The following is a 26,475-nucleotide window of genomic DNA, read 5'->3' on the forward strand; positions in this document are numbered from 1 at the left end:
CTTTGACTCCAAAAGGGGCATGGGATCCTTTTACAAGCCAACTACATAGGAAGATTTTTTTGTGTGTGTGAACACTTCAAAATCCTTACCTTTCTGTAGACTATCATATTTGGAGAACTCTCCTCTGGATCAGCTGTGTCCACATTACTTGAATCAGCAGGTGCTTGGGCCATGTTTGCCTCTCGTCTCTCAGACTGTAAGGACAGAAGCAAAAGTCAGCATCACTTCAGGCTATAGGGGAGCATGGTAAGGATGTATGACTGCTACCTCCAAGGCAGACAGACAAGGATGGCAGAGAGGGAACCATGCTTCAGACTTCAGTGCAGGGTTTGACAACACCACATCAGACAGTTCAAAGCTATGAAGTCATTTGTCTAAAGCACAAAGCCCCAAGAGCCATGACTACCAAGCTGCATACAACTTCAGTTTGGGTCACAACACACACACATTTCTCCCCCAGTTCTGGTCTTATGAGCTCCTGTTCAGTCAATTAAGACTTCACACTTTTTGTAAGACAAAAATCACCTGGACTTTTCTAGGAGCTTCTGCAGTACTCTCAAACAAAAAGCCAAGGAGGATAAAAAGCTTGCTGTGATAGTGTGAACCCCACCAGAATCAGTGAGTGCAGCAGACCGTCAGGCACTGACAGTTGTCACCTGCAGACTCTTGGAGCCTCATCTGTTTCTCTGCAGCCCCGGGGCAGCAGCCAGGAACCAGGCATAGCTGGTTGCTCAGAGTAAGCAGACTCCCTCATTTCTTCTCAGGGTACAGCTGAGAAGAGGCAGCAGGACATAAGACGACAACCATGCATAACAGTCCTTAAGATGAACTATCTTCTTGAAGTATAGAAATGCTGCCTTATCTCTTCCAGGTCATGCCAGATTTGAGGCAGAAACATTCATTAAAAAAAAAAAAATTAAAAAGAGAAAAATATGAGGGGGGAAAGTATGCCTCTGTGGAACCACCACTATGGTGGCCTTTCCTAGTCTAAGAGGTAGCATTGCCGCTTACAGACGTTGGCATTAAATATGTTTGACAGGCTTAATTTCCTTACCACTGAAAGTACTGAAATCTCCCATCTCAACAGGTTTTATTGAAAATGAAGACAAAAGAAGTCTAAGAATGTTCACACCTGCATAATCTACACGTTCATTCCTAAGCACAATTCAGTACTAAACAGTCTCCCTTCATTTAAGGAAGAAGATACTTTCTTACTTATTTCCCTACCCACTTTCTGCATTCCTCCAGGTGACAAAGTTCCCCAGCATAAAATATTATACATGTAATTATATGCCATATATGTATACCCCAAGCCATTCCAGCTGTCAGTTATCAGCTCCCAAGGTCAAGCCAAGAGCCACAATCTGGTAACCTCAGACCATATCCAAGCTCTGTCCTATTTCAACAGTGAAAAGGCTATTGCTGTAACATGGTATCCTCCAGTGAAGCCAAAAGCAGCTGAGACATCCCTTTAAGCAAGAGATAATAGAGACCAAGGTTAAATAATCTAAATCAATCTAGATTCTTTCATTTCTTTCTTATTGTAAAGTATGTATGCACACAGAGCTGTGGGCAAAAAAATGCATTTGTAAATGCACACACCAGTTCTGAAACTCAGTAATAGAGTTCTAGATCCAATTAAACAATATACATATATGTCACCTGTCAAAGGCATGTTCAGACCAATTTAGACACCATTTAAAAAACACAAACTTATTTTAACTTCTCTTAAACTGTCATATCTTCCTAGAGGCCCCAAAACTGCAGTGTTGCACCAGATCATCAGCTAAGAAGGAAATGGAATAGGTTACCTAGGTAAAACCATGAGATGCAAACCAAATTAAATAACACCACTGGTAGAGGATAAAACATAGCACTTTGAATGATTTACACTAATATGCAATTTCACAGCACTTCACTCATGATTTCAAGGCACTGAAGATCTAGGCTCTAGGTATCATCACTCAGATGAACAAAGGAGAAACTAGGCAGAGATTGGATGTAACTTTCTGAAGGAAAATACAATGCAGAGTTGAAAGCATACGTCAAGTCACCCAAGTTTCAGCTTCACCTGCAGTATATAAAGGTCACATTCACCACTTCCATTATACCCAGGATGATACATGCATGCTTTAAAAAAAAATAATGATTGCAATTAATTTCCACTTGAGCAATGATCCTTTAAAGAAGAAATTTCCAACTTCTAATCAGGAAGCTCTCTGCAGCATTACTTAGCTCTGCCTCACTTGTTGCATTATTCACTTTGAACATCCACACTTACAAATTCTGTTGTTCTTGTTATACTGTCAGCTCAATTGATCTTCTCTGATACTTAAGGGTTTTCCCTCATAGCACATCTTGAAGCTTTTCATCTACTCTGGTGCAACAGGACAAAAACATCTTGCACAATATGCAGTAGTGGATGTCACGCTGCTGATAGTGAGACTGAGGGAGCCACCAACTACCTCTGAAGACTGGCAAAAATAATCAACGCAAACGAAGCTGTAAAAGCTTCCCACTGGTGCATGGTGTGTCCTGATGGGTTTTGGTCAGGAGTAGCAGGGCTGCCTTTGCAGGAGTAACAGCAGGACAGATGTCACGGGGGGCAAGGCCGGTGGCAAGGTAGGACTGAGATATACCCTGGAGCAGAGACATGTGGGCACCCCCTCCATGCAGCCCAGGCACTGCTGGTGCTCGGATAAGCCTTATCAGGGCCTGTGATTCTGCATATGTGATTCTTTGGACCACAGGTATCCCAGGGCCCTTGAGGAACTGTCAGAGCTCTGATCACCACCAAGTTTCTTCTTTTTCTTTCAGATTGACTTCAAAAAATAAAAAATTCTCTTCTTAGATGGTATTTATGTTCTAGAAGGGGGAAAAAACCTACAGAGAAAATAAGACAGCAATAAAACATGGGCATGTTCTTGGGTCTTCAAGATGAAAGCACAGCAATGCTGGGTCCCCAGGGGTCCTATGTCTTTTAACACATGGGAGCTGAGTGGACCTCAGCACCCAGTGATGCAGGAATGCTTCCCTGCCCTCCTGACATGCTGAAGTCTGGTTTCAGACCAGTTCACAAACAGTTCTCACCAGCCTGAGGATTGTGGCACAGGCTTAATACCCAATGAACACAGACAAACTGCTGACTACATGGCAGCAACACTTCCAAACCAGGAGCGACATCAGCACAGCCCCAAGGGAGCACCACTCATCTCTGCCTGTAAGTCACCAGGGAGAAGGGCAGAGAGTCCAGAGCCTGGGCTCCAGTGATGCAGGCTGCTTGCTGCAAACACAGCATGAGATTGCTCACATTCAAAGTACAGGTCTGTACCCTAATGCTACGTTAATATGCTTCATTTAGAATCATAGGATATTTTTGGTTGGAAAAGACCTTTGAGATCATCAAGTCCATCCGTTCACGAAGCACTAGAACGTCACTACAAAACCATGTCACTAAGCACCACAAGTCATTTAAATACCTCCAGGGATGGTGACTCCACTTCCTTAAGCAGCCTGTTGCAGAGCTAGACAAACATTTTTCCTAATATCCAACCTAATCCTCCTCTGGTGTAACTTGAGGCCATCACCCTTCATGTTTTCACTAGTTACCTGGGAAGAGAGTCCAACACCTGCCTCGCTACAGCCTCCTTTCAGGTAGTTGTAGAAAGCTATGAGGTCTCCCCTCAGCCTCCTTTTCTCCAGGCTAAGCAACCCCCAGTTCCCTCAGCTGCTCCTTATAAAGCTTGTGCTCTAGACACTTTACCAGTTTCACTGGCCTTTGGGCACACTCCAGCAACTCTTTTAGTAATGTAATGATACATGAAAGTCTGCATCTGACTTGCACAGTTCTGTCTTAAAAAAGCAAACCAACCCATACCATAGCTTGGCATAAAAGAATTGCAGGACTAATTTTTCAAGGGATTCTATTGAAATATGTTTTTTCCTACACAATTTTTTCCTCACTGCCAGCTCAGTCTACTCAAGATGCAAGCAGAAAGTCAACCCTACGTCATTACACAGGTTAAAAACAGAGTCTGCCCACTGAACCTTTGTCTAAGCATATGTATGCAATGCATCAACCAGAAGGAAATGCAGCTCAGTCTTACACAGACTTTTCAGCTACATGGGGCTGAGAAGGGTGAAAACAAACATTTTTATTCAGGTTTTACATAAGAATCTAAAGTAATCATGCACAGCCTCCAATTACAAACCCCACCAATTACTACCTGAAGAGTACTGTCAGTTCCTTACTCCCCCAGGCAGTTTACTACATCACCAGTGGCTAACTCATAGCAGCTGTCTAAATCCAAATGCATATATAAAATAAATAAATAGTTGGTGCCTAAATTCTAACTTTGAGATTCAAAAGCTTCTGTTTTCCACCAGCTGTTTTTCTGACAAAAGCCACACTTGCAGGAATCCAGATTTCTCAGCAGCAACAGTGATAAAAATTGAAAGCCATTAGTATTAACTGCTCGCTCGCTCTCCCATAAGGAGCAAATCATCAGTCTTCAACTTCTTCTTCATGGATAGGTTAGCCTGTTAAGCCTTTTACAAAATACTCCCCAAAATATGCTAAAGAGTGAGTACATTTACCTCTCTGGATTTTTCCTTTTTATATTTTATTCTTTGTTACAGAAGAGCTCTGCTTTTTCCTGAGAAACATCAGCAGCCCCTGACAAAATGCACTAAATCATGGTAAGAGATCTCTCTTACCTGATCAGGCTTCTCAAACTCTCCCCAAAAAATCCAGAAGCTGCAAAGAGATATGAACCCTCCCACAAATTACAAAGGGATCAACTGGTAACAAACTATTTTTAACAACTCACCTCTTTAGAGTTTCTGATACGGAAGCTTGCTAACAACATTTCAAAGACAACCACCTTTATGTTTGAGTCCATAAAGAGTGACAGTATTATATCTCTGTGTATATATAAATTAAATTAAACCAGCTAAGCATTAAAATGGAGAGATCTCCATAAGTGTTCTCAAACACCTTGATTACTGTGAGACTATATTAAACCTGTAAGGCTGCTGTAAGGACACTCAGTGGCACAAAACCCCACGTGCTTCACAGAAGTGAAGGACTCCACATAGAGTCCCTATAGACTGGGGTTTGTAGATAAACAGAGAAAGAAAGAAGTACAAGGTTAGCTTGTTTTGCTGATTTTTGTTCTACTTCTTGAAAATACCACCTGGATTTAACAAACTAATACAAGGTCACATTCAAACTCTTACCCTGCGTGTTAATAAATAAGTTGTCAGTTTAAGCCAAATTCACAGTGCAAAGCATTTCTAGCACGTCTGAGATAAAATGTGGTAGTTTGTGACGTGCAAAAATGTCACCCCAGAAAACAAAACATATTACATTAATTCCCATGTAGATATCTATCAGTACTGCTCAGCTGAAATACTATTTTGGGTGACAGCAAGGGGAAATTACCTTTATGCTATGTAATTAATAGATTTCTAAGGCAGCTTATAAATGATATGTAGTGCTAATGTTAAATCATGAGAGATACAGAGCTTCAGCACATGATTGGTGAGTAAAACATAATTTCATGTCATTAATACTTAGGTCTTTTTTTTTTTTCTTCTAATTAGTGAAATATATCTAGACTACATGACATTTCACATACCTGAGAAATATAATCACATCCCTTCCCAAACTGATAATTACATAACAGGAAAAATCCCTACCTGATCTGCTACAACATTTAGATCAAATAGCTCATGCTATTAAGGTGACAGGAGGGAAGAGAGAAGGGGGGGGGAAAGGGGGGGGGAGGGGGGGGTGTGCAGAAATAATCAATTAGTCCCCATTAATATTTACCTGATAGTTCATATCCATTACCAAAGTCTCTCTAGAATTGCATTGGAAATAATAAATAAATAATTTATCTTTGTGTTCCTCTTCTGGTTCACTATTACTTTATTAAAGCAGGACTTAGGCTTGCCAAGGAAGGTGTGTTTACCAGAGGACAACAGAGAAGTCAGCCTGTTTACCAAGGTAAATGCATCAACTAGAGAATCACCCAGTGTCATGGACTGTAACTTTGCTTTTAACTGGGGTAGCTCTGTCAGAGCACTGCACAATTCACCACTACTTTCAGAAGTAAACCTCTATGACTACTGAACAACTTTACAAAAAGAGGAACCAAATCAGACAAAAGCCTGGAAGACTGACATCAAAATTCCACTCTCTCCTCCAGTACCCTTACTGGTAAGGAGGATGAAATGCTGGTGTTACATACTACACTGCTGACCACCATGCTTTACAGAACAAGACCGTGCAAGCATGTTCCTTTCCTGAACCGGAGCTTGTGAGAGAGAGGCTGGGCATGCCCACGCAGAGAGCCAAACCACAGCTAGCAGTGACAGATTAAAGGGTCTTATGTTACTCAATACCATGGTGCTGCTCTTTGTATGTAAGGACAGCAAATGGAGTTTGCTGAGCATCTAAAAACCCTTCCAATGACTGTGTTGGACATAAAATTCTAACTGAAGTTACTCTGACAGTACTTTCTCAGTGGGACCTTCTGCCCTGCCTTCCAAGTACTGAGACCTACAGTACTATCAACAATACTTAGTTTGTTGCCTCTTTTAAGGAACTAAGTATAAACACTTCCAGCAACTGCACTTAATGATCAGATTTTTGCCAAATGAATTCATTTTTGTTTGTGAGAAAGCAGTTTTGTTTATTTTGGCAGAATTCGTGGATTGTAAAGCCCCCCCCCAGCCCCACTCCCCCTCCGCTTCCTCCTTTTTCTGAGGTACCAGCTCTCAGGGAACCCCATGCTAAAGCACTGGGGCTCAACACTTCATCACCCTGCAACCAGTAGGATGAAAAATAGGCACAGATCTAGGCATGGAAACATCAGAGATCCACCCCGCCAGAGAAAGGACACATTTCTGATATAGTCTTTTTCTTCTATTTAGGGAAACTAGGATCATGGTGAAGGCTGGGGGTTCCAATTTCTACTGTTCCTACAGACATTTTCTAAAGATGCAGTCCACTTCCACACATGTAATTAAATGCCTCCTAGGAAAAACTTGCCTCAAAATGTCCTACAGGAATACCTGCATTTCCATGCAGTATTAGGGTTGGGAGCGAGCTCTGGACTTCTGATTACCTAGCTTCTGATTAACTAGCTTTATTGATAGCTTGCTCTCAGGTTCTCTTTTGTAGGTGTGGGAACACAGTTCTCCCCCCCATCACTGCTTGCTCCCAAGAGCCAGCACTTGACACTTCCAAGAGTTATCATGGATGACCTTGCACAGGGTTTGGCTCCCTATTTCTTACCCATTCCTCCAGCAGTCTCACAGTAGTTTCTACAACCCCATACAACCTCCCAAGATGTCACACATCATGTAATGCATAACCTCATCCATTTGGTGGCCTGAAGGGCAATCTCACTTTTTTTAAACTCTGATTGTTATATCTCCAGGCCACAGTGATACCATCTGGTGGCCAGAGGAGACTGCTCTGGCCAAAGACATGCACTACTGACACACGTATCCTTCAGGCAAAAATACCTCTCAGACATGGGGCAATTCAAGCCACTTGGCTTCCTGCAGCTAGATACAGTCTGCAAACTCAAACTCAGCCCACTGTGTAATCTCATCTGAGCAGCTGGTTTCTGTAGGTATTTCTCTCTAATTACTTGCTGTTCCCAGTTACGGATGTCCTTTAATAAAACAAATTCACAGTGTGTGGTCTAAGCAGAATGCTGCTAACCAGGGATCACCAAGGCCTTGTACACCTCCAAAGAACTGCACTCTCTGTGGTCTTGAGCAATTTTCTCTCCATCTGTGACAACTGTGGTAGTACTCACCCTGCCACATAACTGTACAACAATTAACACTATGGATGGACAGTTCCTGTTGTTACAGTCATGGTAGCCACAGGTGGCCTGTCTCAGTCACCTGGCACATGATCAGACTACTTCTTAATAAAGTAACTTTCTTAACATCTGACACTGAGTAGGTCCTGAGTTTTCTGATGCCTAATTAGGGGCATTCTTTCTTTCTTTTTTTTTAATAGGAAATACACAATACTGTTTTCTGATCTGTCTACCCAGGGTGTGTTGGAAGCATTGCTGACTTGAAAAGAAGGCCTTTCACACTTTCAGAGTTTTCAATGTATTATTTGTCAAACAGGTAAGCAAAGAGAGCAAGACAATGAAAAGGAAAAATTGAATAGGGATGAGTAGTAGTGAATATTGACACACGAAGTGCTTATTAACAAGGCAAACTTTTTCCTTTTATAAAATCAATTGTTAAAATGGGCACTTGTATACCAAGTCTTCTTTAATAGGCAAAAATGATGTTGTACTCAGGAAGAAACTGCCTCCACTACTTCCATCCTTCTTCCAAAGAATTCAGAACATAATGCAGTATCCACTGTAATCAATCTACCTTCCAATAAAATAATACTGCTGTGAGCACAAAGACTGGGAAAGGCTCTGAGCCAGAGGCTGTTACCAAGGATAGCTATGGAGAATGGAACAGCAGATCTATGCTGAATGTTTAACTGAAACAAGTGTCAGTGCTATACAAATTTAGAAATGCAGAGAGATAGATATAGACCAACTTTGATCTTCATCTGAATGGGTCATCCCAAACTACTGAATCATCTATGGAGTGCTATCATCAGTCTGCAAGGAGCAGTTGCAAAGGGGAGAGTTGAGGCTGTGTTCTATTGTTTTGCAACAATGCCAACTTACCGGCCAGAATCATTCCCTGTGGAAAATGAGGAGCTGCACTGATAATGCAGAGCTTGAGGCCAGACTTCTAACCTCTTCTTCAATACAAATCCTTCTCTGAAAAAAAACCATCTTCCTTGGCTCAGTTCAGGTGTGCTAAGAGCATCCCGTCTACAAAGGTGGTCCATTAACTACATCAGCTCTGAAAGCACTCTTTTGCACCATGGAAAATTCACACACCATAGAAAATACTAATTGCAACTATAAGCTACTTATGGGGAAATGGACTGCATTTTCTGTTTTACACTCTATCTAGCAAATTGAAAACAAATTAAGAAAATTGATTCAAAGAGAAAACAGAACAAGAAGAAGCACAAACTAATGGATGCTCTAATACAAGCTGACAAGAAAATCAAAATATTCCCATTTTTAAAAATACAGACCCCAGTACTAGTTAGATTCAGAGTTACCTCACCTACACTCCCTGTTCCAAACAGAGCCTGCTGAAATGAAGCTTCCCTCCAAGTAGTCTAATGCTAACTGACGTAGCAACCAATCCACCCCTGCACTGATCTGTGAGTACACAGTCTCATTTAAAACACCCCAAAGTGCTGAGAGTCCTTGCTGGTTGCTCATCCTCAAGAGGATGCAAAATTGCAGTCAAATAAAATGGGAAATCCGCTACCCAGAAGTACAGGTGCTTTTGAAGATGTGGCACCATGCAGCAACCCTGGTGCTAATGAACACAATTGGTTGCATCCCATGTACTTCGAGGGCGTGGTGCAATATACCCCAATCTCACTGCTCTGCTGTTTATCACAACACCACACAGCTTTTTCAGATGCAAATTACTTCCAAATCACTTCAGCAATTACAAAGTAAAAAACATCTCAGCCACTCCTGAATTAGCCTGCTCAAGCTCATACACCCACAAAACTCAAGAGTCTACAAATCCCACTCCAGCAGTTCATCTGTCCTGAACTCCACAATGCCATGACTGGACTACTATAAATACCAATTTATGCTATGTACATTATCACTACTAATACACATTACTAATACTGCTGTTACACCGTAATACTCCTACAAGGACAGCTCCTTTAACTGAGCTAATACACGTCTATTCCAGACTGCTGTTACAATAGTGAAGACGTAATCTGAGCCCAGTTGCTCATCTGACAGAGGCAAATGATGTTTTGTACAAAATGATAAACTAAATCACAGTGAAATTAAGTGACTCCCCACACTCACATAATGGATGACCAAGCAATAAATTGATCATATAAGTCCTGACTTTCAAACCATTAGTTATCACTTCCTCAACACATCCCCACAGCATAGTGGATCTGTAGTAATCAATCTGAGGAGCTTTCAACTACCCTGTGAACCTTTCACCACTGATGCCAGGTTCTATAAGCACAGTGAAAAGATGAAATATTGTCCTTTTCCACTGGGGTGATGTTTGTAGCATGTAATTGAAAATTTCTGGCAAAAATACAGCACTCATTTTTCCTCTTCACTGCCTAATGGTCCCCACTATTTCCATATAGGAAAAGAGCAGTACCAGTGCCTTACCCTGCTGCTGAGTTTAGGTCAAGAGAGCTGTTTCTAGCATGACACTGCACCTGGGACATCAAAATGTCAGAACCTTATTGCTCACTGAAATTTTAATCTACTTTTCTCTCTCCCCACATTCCTTGCCACCAGCTACAGAGATGGTAAAAAATAGTATGAGATCTGATGCAACACAAGTGGGTAGCAGCAATCTCTCTTGACTCCACTATCTTTCTAGAGCTTGACAAGCAATGAGGAAAATACAAATTAGCTCCTCTTTCTCTCTCCTCTTCATAGATAGAGCACAACAGCAAAGATGAGATCATTCCCTAGTCACCACAATATGCTATTACTCCAGCTGGAAACAGCAACTGAAATCATGGAAAAGTCTTTTCATGGTAAAATTTATACAGGCTAAGAAACCATTGTGAATTCACTAACATTAACATCAGCCTTTAAAAACTTTGGAAGTCACTTTATTGCTAGAGGAAAACTGTAATCAAACAGTTTAGAACTCTCTATGACTTATCTATTGTCTTTTCAAGGAGCAACCTTTCAAAACACTTCAGACCATGTGTAGCTCCACCCATCTCTGAACCTCGTTAAACCCACCACCACAATGCAAGCAGTGCTTTCACACTCACCACATAGAAAGTTAAGAGATGAGGGATGAAGAGTGGAGGCAGAAATTTGGGGGGAAACAACAACAACCCACACAAACCAAGAGTTAGATATGCAGCAACATAATAATTTAGATCAGAATATGAAGACAGATGTTCACACATACATAAGTGCTCAAAGATGCAAAGAGGAAATTTTTTAGCCTGAGGAAGTCAGATGCCTAACTCCACAGGAACCAATTGACTGATTTGTCCAGATGCTTCTGAAAACCCAAGGTGGTGTCCATCACCACCTACAGGTACCTAAGTGTTTCTGAAATGTGCTTGGCCAGCATGGTGCTGGTCATCTTTTCTCTCAAATGCAAACAGAGCAGCAAGTGTTCAAGGTTACAAGTACTACTACACTTCTGTAATAACACAGGGCCACGGTACCTCACATCTTGTTTGACACTTCAGATGTTAGAGTGGCATGAAGAAACATACTTCCAAATCATCAACATAATACCCTTATTGCACCTAGATTTTCTTTGTAACTATAATCCTGTGGTATGAATTGACATAGATAATAATGCAATTAAGAAGAAGCTGAGAAATGTCCCATAAAGCACCAGAAGTATTTCAGTTCTGACAACTAGATGTAATATCCTGAAGCAGCCCAGAGCTGCTTGGTGAAGTGGACTTATTTCTTCACACAATCTCCCCTATAGAGAGCCTAGGTGTGCTTCCAGAAATGCAACTGAAGCTCCAGGTGATGAGTACATACAAGACAATAATCAATCGTAAGGGCAAAACTGCACTCTTGTAACATTGGGTATGGCAAGAGCAGCTTGTCCCTGTTCTGCTGTCTCTTTACAACTGCAGGGTTTGATCTAGATATCAAAGGTATCTCTGGCCAGAGCCACTGGGTTACTTACCCCTCACTCTTGAAAAGCTGGAAACTCACATTGTTACATAGAATACTTAGAATAAATTGTTATCGAGATCAGCAAAATAATAACCAACCTGCAAACCCATGGTGTTTTCATTAGGATGCCTGAGCCACAGCACTGCAAGATGCAGAAGTTTTACCACAGCCCAACACAGCATCCTAATGTATCATGTTAAGATGACACACTGCAGCTGTTTTGTCTTCCTGCTACTCCACACATAGCAGCTTCTTTTCTTTCCCTGCCATCTGCTAGTTTGCTGCAATCTGCTGGGACAGGACTGTCGTCTCCCTTTCTCCCCTTCTTGGCTGCTCAAAGGGACAATGACAGATCCTAGCATTTCCAGTCCCTATGCTCAGCTTTCCTCCAGCTGCTGCTGAAAGCATTAACCAACACAGTTACTCCTGTGAATGAACGGTGCTCTGCTCACCTCTTGCCATACCTGCATACTCCAAAAGGATTACACACTAGACACTGAAACACCCTGTGCAAATGGTTAGCAAGGAGGTAATTGCTGCTTCAAGAGGACACGCCTTTTCCTCTTATCCACAGGTATTGTCAATTAAAACAGGAATCTGCACTATGTGCACCAGGAACCTCAGACAAGCAATGTCAACAATGACTATATGCAGCTTCTTATTATGCCTTTACTTAGAAGGGAAGATTAGTAAGAAATCTGAAAAATCATTCACATAGGTGAACAGCAATCTTCAAACATCTATTACTATTAATCTCTGTATGAGATGTGTAACAAGTAACTATTTCTCCTTCTGATCACTACTACAGTCTAAAATGTAAAAGATAAGGGCTAAACTCCACCACACTTGTAGCCAGTTAGGAAAGAAATTGGACTGCTTGCCATCAATTATTCTATTAGGTCATTTGAAAGAGGAACAGCTCATCTAAAAATAAAGTCAATATTGGCTGAGTCTAAACAGTCTCTTCAGCATTTAACGCACATTCAAGTAATGAACAGTATTATTCTGTGCTTGTAACCATATGCCCCCGAGTCAATAACTGCTCTTCAACATCTAACCTCTTTTTAAAGCACATTTACAAGGAAGTATAGCTAAAGTGTTCCAGTCAGCTCATGAAAAAGTATTTATGGATTATAACCACAGAGCAAACAATTGCTCGTTCTTCCCATTTACAAGATTAGGATAAGAAATGGATGACAGCAAATACACACAACCTCCCACTTCAAAATAAACCCAAATCGACCTTGGAGAATATTTATAATATTATCAAATGCCTTAAATCCCCCAAAGCTGTGAATTACTTTCACTATGTTCTTCGGTGATCAATTATAAATAACATTATACCTTTACAAAGCACTTTGCACAGAAACACACAAATGCAGATGAAACATAGCCTTCTTTGGGGTGGAAAGTCACCAATATAGGGCATAACATAATGGTGAGCTTTACAGCATGGCTTTGTTGATCAAAACCACATTGTCTTACTTTCTGTTCCCTGTGCTCTGGCAACCGGCAAATGAAAATACAATCAAGAGCAATCGTGCATATCCAAAACCTTTAATTTCAGGGAAGTGTTGGGAGATGTCATGCTGCTCGGTAGCGCACAGGCTGCAACAGGGATGCTGTTCTGGCATCAGCTGAAGCTAGCCCCGACTTACCCAGGCTGTCCCGGGGAGAGCAGCGCCGGAGCAGACGGGACGACAAGCCCAGAGCCACAAGCGCAGTCACAGTCCCTCGGAGCAGCAGCGCTGACTGCTGCGATGTCTGCACCGTGCAAGCGGCAGCGTGCCGCTATCTATGCAAAAACCTGCCTCTCCCTCAGAAAAAAAATACTTAAAGCTCCTTGCCGGCCCCGCAACCTATTCCTCTATTAATGCTGCTGCAGCGAGTGACTGAGAAGATGCTTTTAGTGTCACAGGAGATTAAGGCTCTGGGAGGAGAGTGCCTGACAGCTTTACTCTCGCACACCGATCTGTCTCCATGCAAACGCACTTTGTCGGCGGAGGAAAGTGTGTTATTGCCTTGCGCTACCGAAGAGAAACAGTTTCCCAGTTTTCCTACGGGGCATCCGCTCCCCTTTCAAGCCGTACCCCAGCGCCGGCTCCCCGTCGTCCTTCTCCGAGGCCTCCCCCCCAAGAAAGGCTCTACGTTTTCAGCGCACCAAAACTTGCCCCGACTCCACACCTAGCCCGGGGTCCTCGGGCACAGTACTTGTACCTGTTGGGACACCGTGTCCCCTGAGCCCCGGCCGAGCCCCGAGGCAGGTCCTCTTTTAGCGGGGTCCCCCGGGAGGGCTCACCGCAGGCGCGGTGAGCCCGGGAAGGACCCGTGCGGCCCGGGAAGGGCAGCAACCGCCCCTCGGCTGCCCAGCGGTGCGGGCCACTGTACATACAGACACATATATGCGACACAGGCACCGCTGTGAACCTGCCCGCTGCTACCAACTCGGAGAGAACTCCCGCCTCTGGGCCACCCGGGCAGCTCCCTCCCGCCGGGCCGGGACTCAGGGCTCCGCTCTCAGCGGCAGGACCGGGATGGACATCCCGGGATGGAGACCCCCGCCCCGCCGAACAAATGCGGCCAAAGAGAAAAATCAGGGCGATGAGAGATCCCGGCTCCAACCCTGCGTGCTGCCCACTCCCATTACCTTAGCAACCGCGCCGCCGCCGTCCCCTGCCGCCCCCCGCCTTGCCTCTCCTCTCCTCTCCTCAGGGACAAGGCACCATGGCTCGAGCCTGCCGGCGGAGCCTGAGGCTCTTCGCACCTCTTCCCCAAACCTCTCGCACCCCTCAGCACACCCTGAGGCTGCGGCGGGGGGGGCGGCGGCGCAGGCAACGCTGCGGCCGGAGCGCGGCGGGCACACCGAACCCCTTCGCTGCAGCCGCCCGACCCTCCGCCGAGCCCGCACCGGGCGGGTGGGGGCGGTGGCCCGGGCGGGGCGGCGGGGGCGGTGACGGCCCCGGCCCCGTAGCAGCAGCGCCCGCTGCGGGCAGTCCGGGCACGCCTCTCCCACCCAGCACCGACGCCGAGGAGAGCAGCTTTCTCCAGTTTTGAGTCTGATGATACGGGGAAACTTCAGCTCCTGCCATCCCACCAGCTTGGTTGCGTCTGGGCGCCTTGGTGCTGCTCTGAAAGAAGGCACGGAGACGAGGACAGGCCTTACATCTCTCTTTACGCATATTGATCTATCGCATGATTGAAATCTCGGTCAAAACTCTTCCATTTCTAACCACCAAAACCTTGCCTCTGGGTCATGCTCCTTCAGTACTCAGGATTTCCCAGCTAAAGCCCGGGGGGTGACAAGGAGCCCTGGACTTGGCACACCATTACTAATCATAGCAGGCACGACAGCTTCAGCTACCTCACTTAAGAGACACTCGTCTTTTAAGCAGAGCTGTCACATGGACAAAACTCACAGCTGTTGGCTATGATGAGCTCACAGAATGGTTTGGGTCAGAAGAGACCTTTAAAGGTCATCTAGTCCGACCCCCTAGAAATGGGCAAGGACATTATCCATCAGGTCAGGATGCTCAGAATCCTGTTCAGCCTGGCCTTGTATATTTCTAGGGACATGAAACATACAAAAACTTAGCTAAGCAACCTGTGTCAGTGTTTCTTTATCTAGTCTAAATCCCTTTTACTTTAAAACCATCACCCTGTCCTGTTGCAACAGGCCCTGTTGAAATAAACTGAATCTAAGAGTATTTCCATTTATATCATTTGAATTTAAACTACTCATCACTCCCTTCAGACAGATCTAAGCACATTATACATTTATTTGCCACACAAAGTTTTCTGGCAAAGGGAACGTCTGCTTATGAAACACAGACTTTTTGTTCTTGTTTTTCATAGATTTTGTTGTTGTTGCTGTTTGCTACAGAACCACAGAATAGTAGGGGTTGGAAGGGTCCTCTAGGGATCATCTAGTCCAATGCCTAGAAACAATCATGTCCAGGTGGGGTTTGAGTAATTCCAATGAAGGAGACAAAACAACCTCTCTGGGGCAGCCTGTTCAGCACAGAAATCTCCTGTGTTCTACTTTGTGCCCATTGCCCTTTGTGCTGACACTGGGCACCACTGAGAAGAGACTGACCCCATATTCTTGACATTTGCCCTTTACATATTTACAAGCATTGATCAGATCCCTTCTCAGTCTTCTCCAGGCTAAAGAGCCTCAGGTCTCTCAGCCTTTCTTCATAGCAGAGATACTCACATCCCTCAATCATCTTTGTAGCCCTAGTAGTAGTTATATCAAGTTAAGCTGGGATATGACATCATGTAACATAAAGCATTAAATATTTCACTTTCTTCTGTCAGGTTTGTTCAGAAAAACCTGTTTCACCTCTGTTCTTCATGGTCTTTAGTCTCCCAGCTCCCTGAAAAGAGTGTACACACAGCAGTTAATAGTTCTAAGTGCTTACATTTATCAGGTTAAAACAGTTCTGTAGAAATGCCATTCTCAAAATCCAGGATTGAAAATATTTCACATGTATATTAACATTGCAGTTCAAAGACATTATGAGAATGTTTCCTGGCAGTGCTTCCAGGCCAGGTATTCCTGTACTACAGCAGACACCTCACCTGGAGTACTGCATCCAGGTCTGGAGCCCTCAATAGAGGCAGGACAAGGACCTAATGGAGCAGGTACAGAGGAGGGCCACTGGGAGTGTGCAGCCTGGAAAAGAAGAGGCTCTGGGGACACCTAATAGCAGCCTTCCAGTACAAGAGCGGGGCCTACAAGAAGGACGGAGAAAGACTGTTTACAAAGGTCTGTAGTGACAGGTCAAGGGGCAATGGCTTCAAACTAGAAAAGAGCAGATTTAGATTGGATGTTAGGAACAGGTTCTTTACTGTGATGGTGGTGGAGCAACAGAACAGGTTGCCCAGGGAGGTGGTTGGAGCCCCATCCCTGGAGATATTTAAGGTCAGGCTTGGCAGGGCTCTGAGAAGCCTGATCTAGTTGAGAATGCTTCTGCTTACTGCAGAGGGGGTTGGACTAGGTGACCTTCAGAGGTCCCTTCCAACCTAGACCATACTATGCTAAGAAAGGTTGCTGGCTGGAAATATTAAAGCAAAAGTGACCATTGTACTTTTTTTTTTAAAATTGTGCTCAATGGAAGAAATTGTGGCCAAAAAGGACAAATAAAAAGAAAGGAAATAGATGAATAAAAATAATGTAAATGTTATTTCAAGTTTGGATAATATTTCATCTCTTATTCCTGCATTTTATGCTATAATTAAATAAAACTTTGTCTAGTGGTTTCCTTCTGGTAACAAACATGGCTCATCACAGAGATTGTTCCTCAGCTTAACCTTTTTCCCAGCAGGAGAGTCCAGCAGTTTGATGAGTCTGATTAGAGATACAGGGACACTTCCATTTAGATCAGTGGGGCACCTTGAGCTGATGTTGAACTGAGCACATACAAAAATATTTGTGGAAAAAGACCTTTCATCTGAAATGTTTTGTTATGCTCATTAAGCACTGAGGAAGAATGCATGGCAAGGGGCTGCTATGCATCTTTCCATCCAAGAGGACAGAGTTTTGTTGGCCCCTCTCCTCTGTACTTCATCTTAAAGCCAGAAGAGACTACTATGGTCCACACCAGGTATAGAACATCACCTGTCAGTGATGATACATCATTAAAACCAATAGAAGTCAAGCTAGATATTTTCACTACATTACACTGAAAATATTTGTCAGCTTTACTTTATTATACAGACATTTATGAAGTTATCATATATTTTACTGAAGACTGAAGCAGTAGATAACTTCCCCCACACCTAGTAATCCTCTTCTGAAGGTATTCTTATTGCTGTAAAATGCTCGTTTTATCAGCTTTGGAACGTACACCTTCCAACCACCGCACATAGCGGCTGTGACATGAGTTACACATGCTCACAGGGCCTGTGCTCTTACTCACAGCTCAACAGTGGGAGTCTCCAGGGTATTTCAAGAGTTTTTTCACATGGTGAAAAGAGTCACAGCACAGCATGTTCCCCTGTGATTGTCTGGGGGAAAAAAAAAAAAAAAAGAGTAGATGTGGCTAACTTTCTGCCAGTAGCATCCTCCTCTCCTGGTGCTTGAGGGAAACTGAAAAGCAGAAACCGATGTGACTGCTGTGGTTGTGGTGCTCCAAAGTGGGTCCAGTGCTTTCCTTTCAGTTTGCAAAAGAACAGCATTGTTGATTTGATGAATGAGTGTTACCTCATAGCACTTACTTCATAAATATTCAATAGCTGTTAATTACAAGAAAAAATGGAGCTGCTGGCTCGAGGGTGGGTGCTGAGCCATCACTACAGCCCTGCTTTTTTTCTGTGAAGGAAGTAAAGCAGAGAAAGTGACTCTCTCTGGTTGAGTGCATGGAAAAAGCAAAGGGATTTTCAGAGTTATTCAAGGTAGGTTCTACTTTCTATAAAATGTTTAATTTAACAGTGACCTACTTTTACAACAGCTTTCAGTGTCTTGGCTTTTCTTATCTCCTGTGTCTTAGCCTACATCATTCGAACAACAGAGAGACAGGCTTTCCAGACTTTGCTAAAGCAGGCTAAGTAAGACTTTTTCCTTTTTTTTATGTCAGCTCAAAGCCCTTTGCTTATTTCATGGTACATTTTTGAGTAAATGGCTGTAGCAGCAGTCTGGAATTCCTCAGCTCTTTTTTTTTTTTAAACATTCAATTAACTCTGTAGAACCAGTGGCGAGATTGACAGCAAATTTGGAAGTTTTACAAGCAGAACAGACCCATGCTAGCATTCAGCAGGAGCAAGTTGTGGAGTGCTGTTAATTTCACTTACTCTGCTTCACCTATCAGAAGGAAAAAGTTATTCTGCATCTTGTCATTGCAACCATAACTATTGGACAAGTGCTATTTGGTGTCTTTTTCTGCGCCTTACATACAGTACCCTCAGCTACTCTTTCACAGCACCCCTCTGATTTCTAGCTTGTCTTATGCAAGTATACTCTAAGAAAATTCCCAACACCCTGTTGTATGTGTGCTGTGTTCCAGATGGGCTCATCAGAAAGAGCAAACAATTAGGAAAACTTCTTGATTTCAGCCATGCAGCCCTAAACCACTTAAAGTCTGCACCAAGATGGCTCTTCCTTCCACCTCTACCTCAAAGACTGTCAGGAAATTTTGTCACTGGAGAATCAAATGTGGGGAGCCTTCCCATGCTGAGTCCTCCTGCATCCCCTTCTGTGGAGGGAAAGCCAGCACAGGAGATGCTGCCACATATGCCAGGTTTATTCATGAGTGTAAGTGCTATCTCCGCAGTGAGAATTCTCCCGTGGGGATCACAACCCAGAGGAGGTTTCCATTGATGCACATTAAAGTGTTTTGCAGAAACTGAACATGTGAGCCTGAACAATGCAGGTAACATATACTGCCAGTTTCTGAGCCATGAGTTAAACAGCATGAAGGTAAATGTATACTGCTACATCTACAAGATCAGGCAAGCCAGAAGAACAGAGACAACTTAATAGGAACCATTCAGAGCCAGTGTGCACTGGCCTCATTTAGCTTCACTGAATTGCTCTCTTTGTGGAAAGTGATTTTTTTTTCTGTGAAGACATTAAATTTTTGTCAGCTCTAATGCTTCTTAAATTTCACATGACTTCTGACAAACTTCTCAGTGACTTGTTGCCATCAGGAAAAAAATAATCTAAACATAGTGATGAGTTTCAAGCATGAGGAAATTGTGCCTTGAATCTAGACAAATAACAAAATCAGATGTACTGAGAATAATTCTTCTATATATAAATCTAAAAATATCAGAACAGCTTTAGTAACAGTCTCTCTGTTCAATTTTATCAATAAAGAACACTGTGGGAAAGAGAAATTCACAGTCTTTGTGAATACATCTGGGACAGTTGTTAAGACTTCACTTGCTGGAAATATTAAACAGAGGTTTATGTAAGATTTGCCTCATGTTTTCTTTCCTGGAGTCCCAGCGTGGTCCAAGAGCAATATGACTAATCAGAAGGGGAAAGATTCTGTTTCATTAATATTCTGGTTCTTGCACAAGTATGGCAGAGGCATCTTATTTCCCCCCTGCTTTGGAAATCTCACATTTGAACAAATGAGAGCACTGATTTGAGGCTGAATGAGGAGATTAGCATAGTCTCATTTGTCCTTGTGCTAAGGGCAGGTCTTTAGGGGGGATTTCAGGTTTTTCTATAACAGCTAGGAATCTGCCAAGGTCTCTTCACCACTTCTTCCAGCTTACAAGGAGATCAGTTCCTTGGTGTCTATCAATTCTTAATGTTTTCTGTCTTTCAGGAAAGAACAGCCTTCTGCCCTGACTCCATCTATCTGATTTGAACTCACAAAATTTTCCCAGACCACGTAGAGCCTCCCCTTCTGCCATGCTGAGTGTCCCAATGTTATGAAATCTCACAGCACTAAGTGGTAGAGATGTGTAAATTCCAGTAGAATTCAGGCTTTCCTCAGTCAGTCATTACCTGCTGGACTGGAAGAGGTGCACAAGGAACACTTGCTTTGAATAAATCACAACATCCTTAGCTATTTTATTCTGCAGTACTGCAAAAGTTTCCTTTGGACTTTTTTTTGTTTGTTTGTTTGAAAGAAGTTTTATGCTGATTAATTACATAAGCTGTGATGGGAGCTGCTGAGCAGTGGGAATGAAGAACCTAAAGTGTGGAGGAAGGCATGAAATGTGTTTAAAAAACCTTTAAAACTAGCAAGATGCAGCGTGTGCCTTTCATAGCCCTGATCATGCTGCTTGTATGCTGAATCCTTCTTTTGCCACTATTTGTGTCTTATTAACTATGCATTTGTCACAGCAGAAACTATATCATCTCCTGCTTTTGAAAGAAAAAAAAACCAAAACATTTAACATATGGAAGAAACTGCAAACCACCATAAAACATGTTTCTTTTCTGTACTTGGATGATTTATAACACCCATCAACAATTCCAGTACTGGAAGGCACGTCTGTGTATTTGTGTATCTATGTACACACACTTTGTGTACACACACATTTTTATCTATAAAAATCTTTAATAGCTGCAAAAGATTTGCAGGGTGTTGATGATTTGTCTAAATCATATGGTGTCACTTCTCCCATGCTGGCTGATTTATGTAGCTAAACATCACAGTGCATTTTGTGGTTTCAGCTGAGGAGCATAACATAGGACATTTGCTTTTGGTGAATATCTAGTTATTCAATGGTCTTTTTTATTATTTGTTTACTTATTAACAGCAGTAAAGCCTAAGAAGTCAAGCATTTCTACATTTTGAGTAAGAAATGTCCTTACAATTCACTTTCAAATTCAAGTGACAATGGATTATTTATCAATTATCTTTGCAGTTTCCCTTCTGCTGAAAAAGTACTGCACATGGAGGAGATCTGGCTGAGTGGGGGTCAGTTGTACAGCACTCACTAAAATGAGTGGGAAGTGGGAGGCAGAAGGACTCAAAGAACAGATATTAGCCTATGAAACCTGTTTTTTTTCTAGCCTCTCACTAGAGCCGATGGTGGGTAGGGACAGCTGGAGAGTCAAAGCTCTGAAGCATAACCTCACATGCTCAGAGCTGTGCCAGAAAGAATCTCTCTCTCTGCTGAGCAGAAGACCTAAGAAAGTTTGCCTCACTGGACTGCAAGGAGACCTTCCTCAAGGCTTATGAATCTCCCTTGCCTACAAAGCTAGGAATCCAGATGCCAGTTTTGCAGATCTCACCAGCTGCAGCATGGATCCTAGGGCTCAGTTCTGGTCTCATCTTCCACCTCTCCAGCCAGAACTCCACCGGGGAGCTCTCGTCTTGAAACACACTCCTTGCCTCAATACTCAGCCTGCTAAGCTGTGACAATAAAGACACAGATAAAGCTCAATTCAATTAAAACACATTTCAAACTGTTCTGCTCTGTTAAACTGGGATGTGAGAACACCACTTGCACAATGCATAATTCAAAATATTACGCAGCAGCACCTATTTGCAAAAACATGGAGTTACTGATATTTTTCCTCCTTATCCAAGAAACTGCTTCAAATCTGCAGCACCATTACCAACTCCACAAATCTTTAAAAGATGTAATACACTCCATGTCAGGATCATATGCATTAAAAACACTAATGGAACAGTTAGTCTTCAAATCCACGTGCAGGTAAATATCTATGGCATTTGTGGTTGAAATTCTGCCGTCCTTGAGCAGAAACATTTCATTGTATGGGTCAGCACATAGCTGGCTTCTTATTTTCTATCTTTTATTTCCTTTTATGCTTCAGTAAAATCAGTTTAACTAGCTTCCAGAAGATTTGATGAAAAAAGGCTTTTGCCCATGTTAAATATATTCCTATAACTGAATAAGCCTGTGTTGTGAGGCTATTGTTAAAAATGCACCAGGGAGATGGGCCTTGGTGACAAGGATATGCTGCTCTGTGAAAATCTGCCCAAATTTTGACAAGTTACAAGTTTGAAAATTCTCAAGTTGTTCCTGCTTACATTCTTAGAGACTGAAGGCTAAATTCTCCAGCAGCTGATTGCAGTGATGCATATTCAGAGTTTATTTTAACTAAACATGTAAATTACTTGGAGGGGGGTGGGGAGTGGAGGTTCTGGTTCTTATGAAATTGTGGGACTAAAAAATCACTGACTCTGTCCCCCCACTCAAGATAGACTAGCTATGCTGAAGTTCCTCCTGACAAGAATTTAAAGACTTTCAGTGCTAGAGATGCCACAGACACTTCAGGAGACGTATTCTAATGTTTAGTGAAACAGTGTATGCACAAATTATCATCCTAATATTGAAGATTAAGCTTGCTTGTTTAAATTGGAGGCTGCTATTTCTTGTTCTCCATCATGGATGTAGAAAGCAGATTATCATTCTCTTTGGAGCAGAGTTTCATGGGCTTTAAGACTTTTACCCATTTTCCTGTATCAGATTAGACAACCACAGTTTTCTTTCCTTACAGCTTGATTTTATAATGCCTCACTATCCTGATTGCCCAACTCTGGACCATCTCCAGCTGCTCCACATTTTTCTAATGTACATAATGCTCTTGCTGATGCCTCACCACTGCCAAACAGAGCACGCTGCACATGCACAGACAGCCCAGGGTGGTGCTCCCCTTTTTTGCAACAGCCCGGCATCACTGCCTCCTGTTCAGTCTGTGGTCTAGGATGCCTGCTACATATTTTCCCACAGAACTGCTGTGAAAACAGCTCCTTGCTGTCCTGTGTTTCTGCAGTTCCTCGCTCCTGTCTAAATGTAGCTCGTATTCATACTGAATGCTACCCACATTTTTCAGATCATATCTGCAATTTATCAAGATCACGGAATTCTAATCCTGGCTTCTAACATCTTTGCAGTCTCTTGCTGCTCGAAATTATCTGCAAATTTAATAATGATTCTCTTTTGTGTCATCATCCAGCTCATTAATGAATTTAATGAATACTACCAGACCCAGAGCAATCCTCTGTGGACCTTCATGCAACTCATCCTTACATTTTGACAACAAAATATCTATAACTACTGTTTGAATATGGTCTGCTAAGGTAATTCAGCATCATGTTTTCAGCACAAATATTTATAGGCTCATCATTTACCTCACGTAAAATTGCTGTTTAAAACTCCTTCTTTCTTTTTTCTTAATTTTTCTTTTTACCAGGAAATGATGTTATTAAAATATTAATGAGATTCAGACTTCAAAGGAGGTTAAGCAGAAGTGAAGCAAATTTCATGTTTCATGCAAATACTTAACTGTGGGAAATATTTTGAGGCTCACTTGCATTTATAGAAAAAAGTCACTCTTTTAGATACTGCCTATCTCTCACCACCCTCCCTTCCAAAAACATTTCTCAGATTTTATCTCAGCAGCTAATGGCAGTAACACACAAGAAAGCACAAACTTTGAATCAAGGAGAAAGCAAGTCCTTAGGACTCCACTGGACTACCTCACTTTGAGTAAAATCTTTGTACTTGCAGTGACTTAGAGGCCTTATGCTATAGTTTTGCTCCTGTGAACCCCATGCTGTGCAAAAGAATAATACTCTCCATGACAGTTAGAACATACTTAGAAAAGGCCCACAGATCAGCTCATGTGGCTGTGAGCTACAATCTACCCACACATGCTAAAAAAACAGAGCTCTTCTCACTCTGTTATAATCAACTGGTCCTCCTCGTCCTTTCAGAATATGAAGTAAAGTCTCTCTTCCTAGATGCTCAACTACTCAGATTTTGGAATGATCAGGAAAACACAAAAGCATCATCTCTGGTGTCTCTACCTCTAGAGCAGGTTAGGTCTTCCTCGCTTCTGCATGTCTGATTCATGGACTTTCCAAACAGAATAGTTCTAAGTAAAACACCAAGAATCAAAAGTGTAGCAACCACCTCTGGAGATCTATCCTTGGTGAGAGTTCAGATGTCAGCTTGAGATGAAGTCAAGCTTCTGTTCTTTATTTGATCTCATGCTTTTGTTTTGCTTTGTAGCTCTGAAAGTTACCAGTGAAGATTCAACTGTTACTGTTCTGTCCACATCTACAAGGAGCTGCATGGTCACCCAGTGCCATCTCTGTAGATGTAGTTTCCAACAACCAGTCTGGCTTCATCAGTCCACTAGAGTGAGGAGCGCGAGATCAGTATACAGCTGGTCTAAGAGGTACCTGCTAGCAAAACACTCACTCTCTCATCACCTCATATATTCCCTGCATTTTTAGCAGATCAATACAGTGACCATGGCTGTAAGACAGGTCAATTTGCCTGTTGAATTCAATGTAAAACAAAGCCAACGAATGAAGATAATTCTGCAGCTGAAACAGAGGGGCAACACTCCCTTTGAAAAAGGCTTCTAATTTTTCACCCATTTTAGATGCAACACAAACTGCTACCTCTGCCTTCTCTCTGCACATTTATCTCCTTCCTACTCTCTAGCCTTCACACATAAGCCTCTTCCCACATGTTTTTAGTCGTCTGGTTTTAATTATTTTCAGCAGTTTTCATTTTTAATCTACAGTTTAAAATCTTATGCTCCCTGACAAAACCCAGTCTCAGCTCTTCCCTGACTTCCCTGCCAGTGCATCTTGTCAAAAACACACTCATTTGCTCTCTTCTAGATCAGTGTGTAGGTCAATTTCACAGTAATTTAGATTGTAGAAATTAATTCCAAATAAAGCTAAAAATACTCTGCTCATTCTACAGCTCAGCCTCGAAGGAAAGCGTTATCTGATGTGGATGATGCATAGACACAGGACTACTGCCCTACACAAAATGACTGATTTACCTTATGACCTTTGCTGGACAAAGAGCTAGATCCTTCTCTAAGACAATGTCCCAGACTTCCTCTCTAGTCACAGATTTGATGACACCATCTCTTCCTTCTTTTGGGGAGGGCCTGAACAACCAGCTCAGACCAGCTGCTAAAGGGTGGAAGCAGGGGGAGAAGACACTCAGATAATGGATTTTAATCAGAAGGGACTTGTTTCTGCAAAGCATTGTGAACTCTTGTGGAAGACATGGCCAAATCATTAGCTTGCAGAATTGTTTCCTAAACCTGAGGGGAAACCAAGCATAAATAACATGGGCAGATCCATGGCACACTTAATTCTTGGGGGCTTAATGCTTCTTTTTGGACATTTAATGACCTATCCTGCTACATATTTTTAAAGGGAAGTGGTAAAAATTACAAAGGAAAATGCAAAGATATCCTAATATTGCAACTTCCTTAAAGATCTCATGAAGTAGAACTCAAGAAATCCAAGGCTTCTAGCTTTGCACCCACCATTAAAGTGAGATCATGAGACCAGCAGCTCAATGCATAACAATTTTCATACACAGTAACACAAACTGCTACACTAGGTAAAAATAGGACCAGCTTCAAAGATGTTTTTCTTTGCTCACAGCATTGGCTGTAGGGATAGCAGGCTTAGTCTGTCAGTAATATCTAACAATTTTTCTTGGTGACTGAATCTCTAAGGCAAAAATTTTCAGTGCCTGAACACTGGATTTCTAGCTACAGCCACAGAACTGTCATGAAAAACTCCTGAAAAGGAACCTGATAACTGCAAAGAAAATGTGAGACACATAAACAGAAGTTTTTTATCTTCCTGATCCCATTACTTCCTGCTTTAGACCATCCTATCATGGTCACGATAAAATCCATTGTAGGGAGATATCTTCCTAGTTTTCACCAGGTTGTCTTAAAACTGTTTTTTTTCCCCCACTGACTTGTTACAAACCTGGATATGTACCAGCAGTTTTTAAAAAGTTTCCTATGCAAGTATTCAAGTTTTAGCTATTGCAGTTCAAGAAGAAAACTTTGGCAAACTTTTAAGTCTGCCTTATCAGAGAGTTTCAAATAGCTGGAAATGATCTGGTTTTAATATAGCAGCTAGACCCATCTGCACATTGTGAGCATTTTTGGTCCAAGCCAGATTAAGGTTCCAAGTAGCCTTAGGCAGGGAAAAATATCATGGGGAGGCAGGAGTATAGAGGCCATGGGAATGTCCTGTAACCTTACGCTGCCTGTTGTCTAGCCCACAACTTTGTTTATACAGAGAACACTTCTACAGCAACTGCTGAAAACTACCCAGAGCCAGTGTAAAAGAAGAGAGAGTAAAATTCTCTTTTTAGGAGTTTTGTGTCATCTGTTATCATACATGTAAATACTACCCATCACAGGTTTTACTCAGTCTCTTCTTTCTTCAGCAAGGTTCTGAGAAGATGTAGTAGGCTATTA

The 26,475-nt window shown here is 42.4% G+C and overlaps 1 protein-coding gene across 3 annotated transcripts in view; it reads right to left on the bottom strand.

The window, feature by feature from the left end:
- RGS6 (regulator of G protein signaling 6) overlaps window positions 1-14,692 on the bottom strand; it is a 287,350-nt gene extending 272,658 nt beyond the window's left edge. For 2 of the 3 annotated variants that reach the window (XM_054161559.1, XM_054161561.1), the window contains exons 1-2: window positions 14,431-14,692; window positions 90-194 (exon numbers count right to left, since the gene is read on the bottom strand). In XM_054161559.1, coding sequence (XP_054017534.1) covers window positions 90-173 — 84 coding nt within the window. In that variant the 5' untranslated portion in view covers window positions 174-194; window positions 14,431-14,692. Of the gene's footprint in view, window positions 1-89; window positions 195-13,441; window positions 13,843-14,430 lie in introns of those variants that run through there. The other variant, XM_054161560.1, reaches the window with a different exon arrangement.
- Between the last annotated feature and the right edge of the window lie 11,783 nt (window positions 14,693-26,475).

Source organism: Dryobates pubescens, chromosome 5, assembly GCF_014839835.1.
Source record: "Dryobates pubescens isolate bDryPub1 chromosome 5, bDryPub1.pri, whole genome shotgun sequence".
Taxonomy (NCBI): Eukaryota; Metazoa; Chordata; class Aves; order Piciformes; family Picidae; genus Dryobates; species Dryobates pubescens.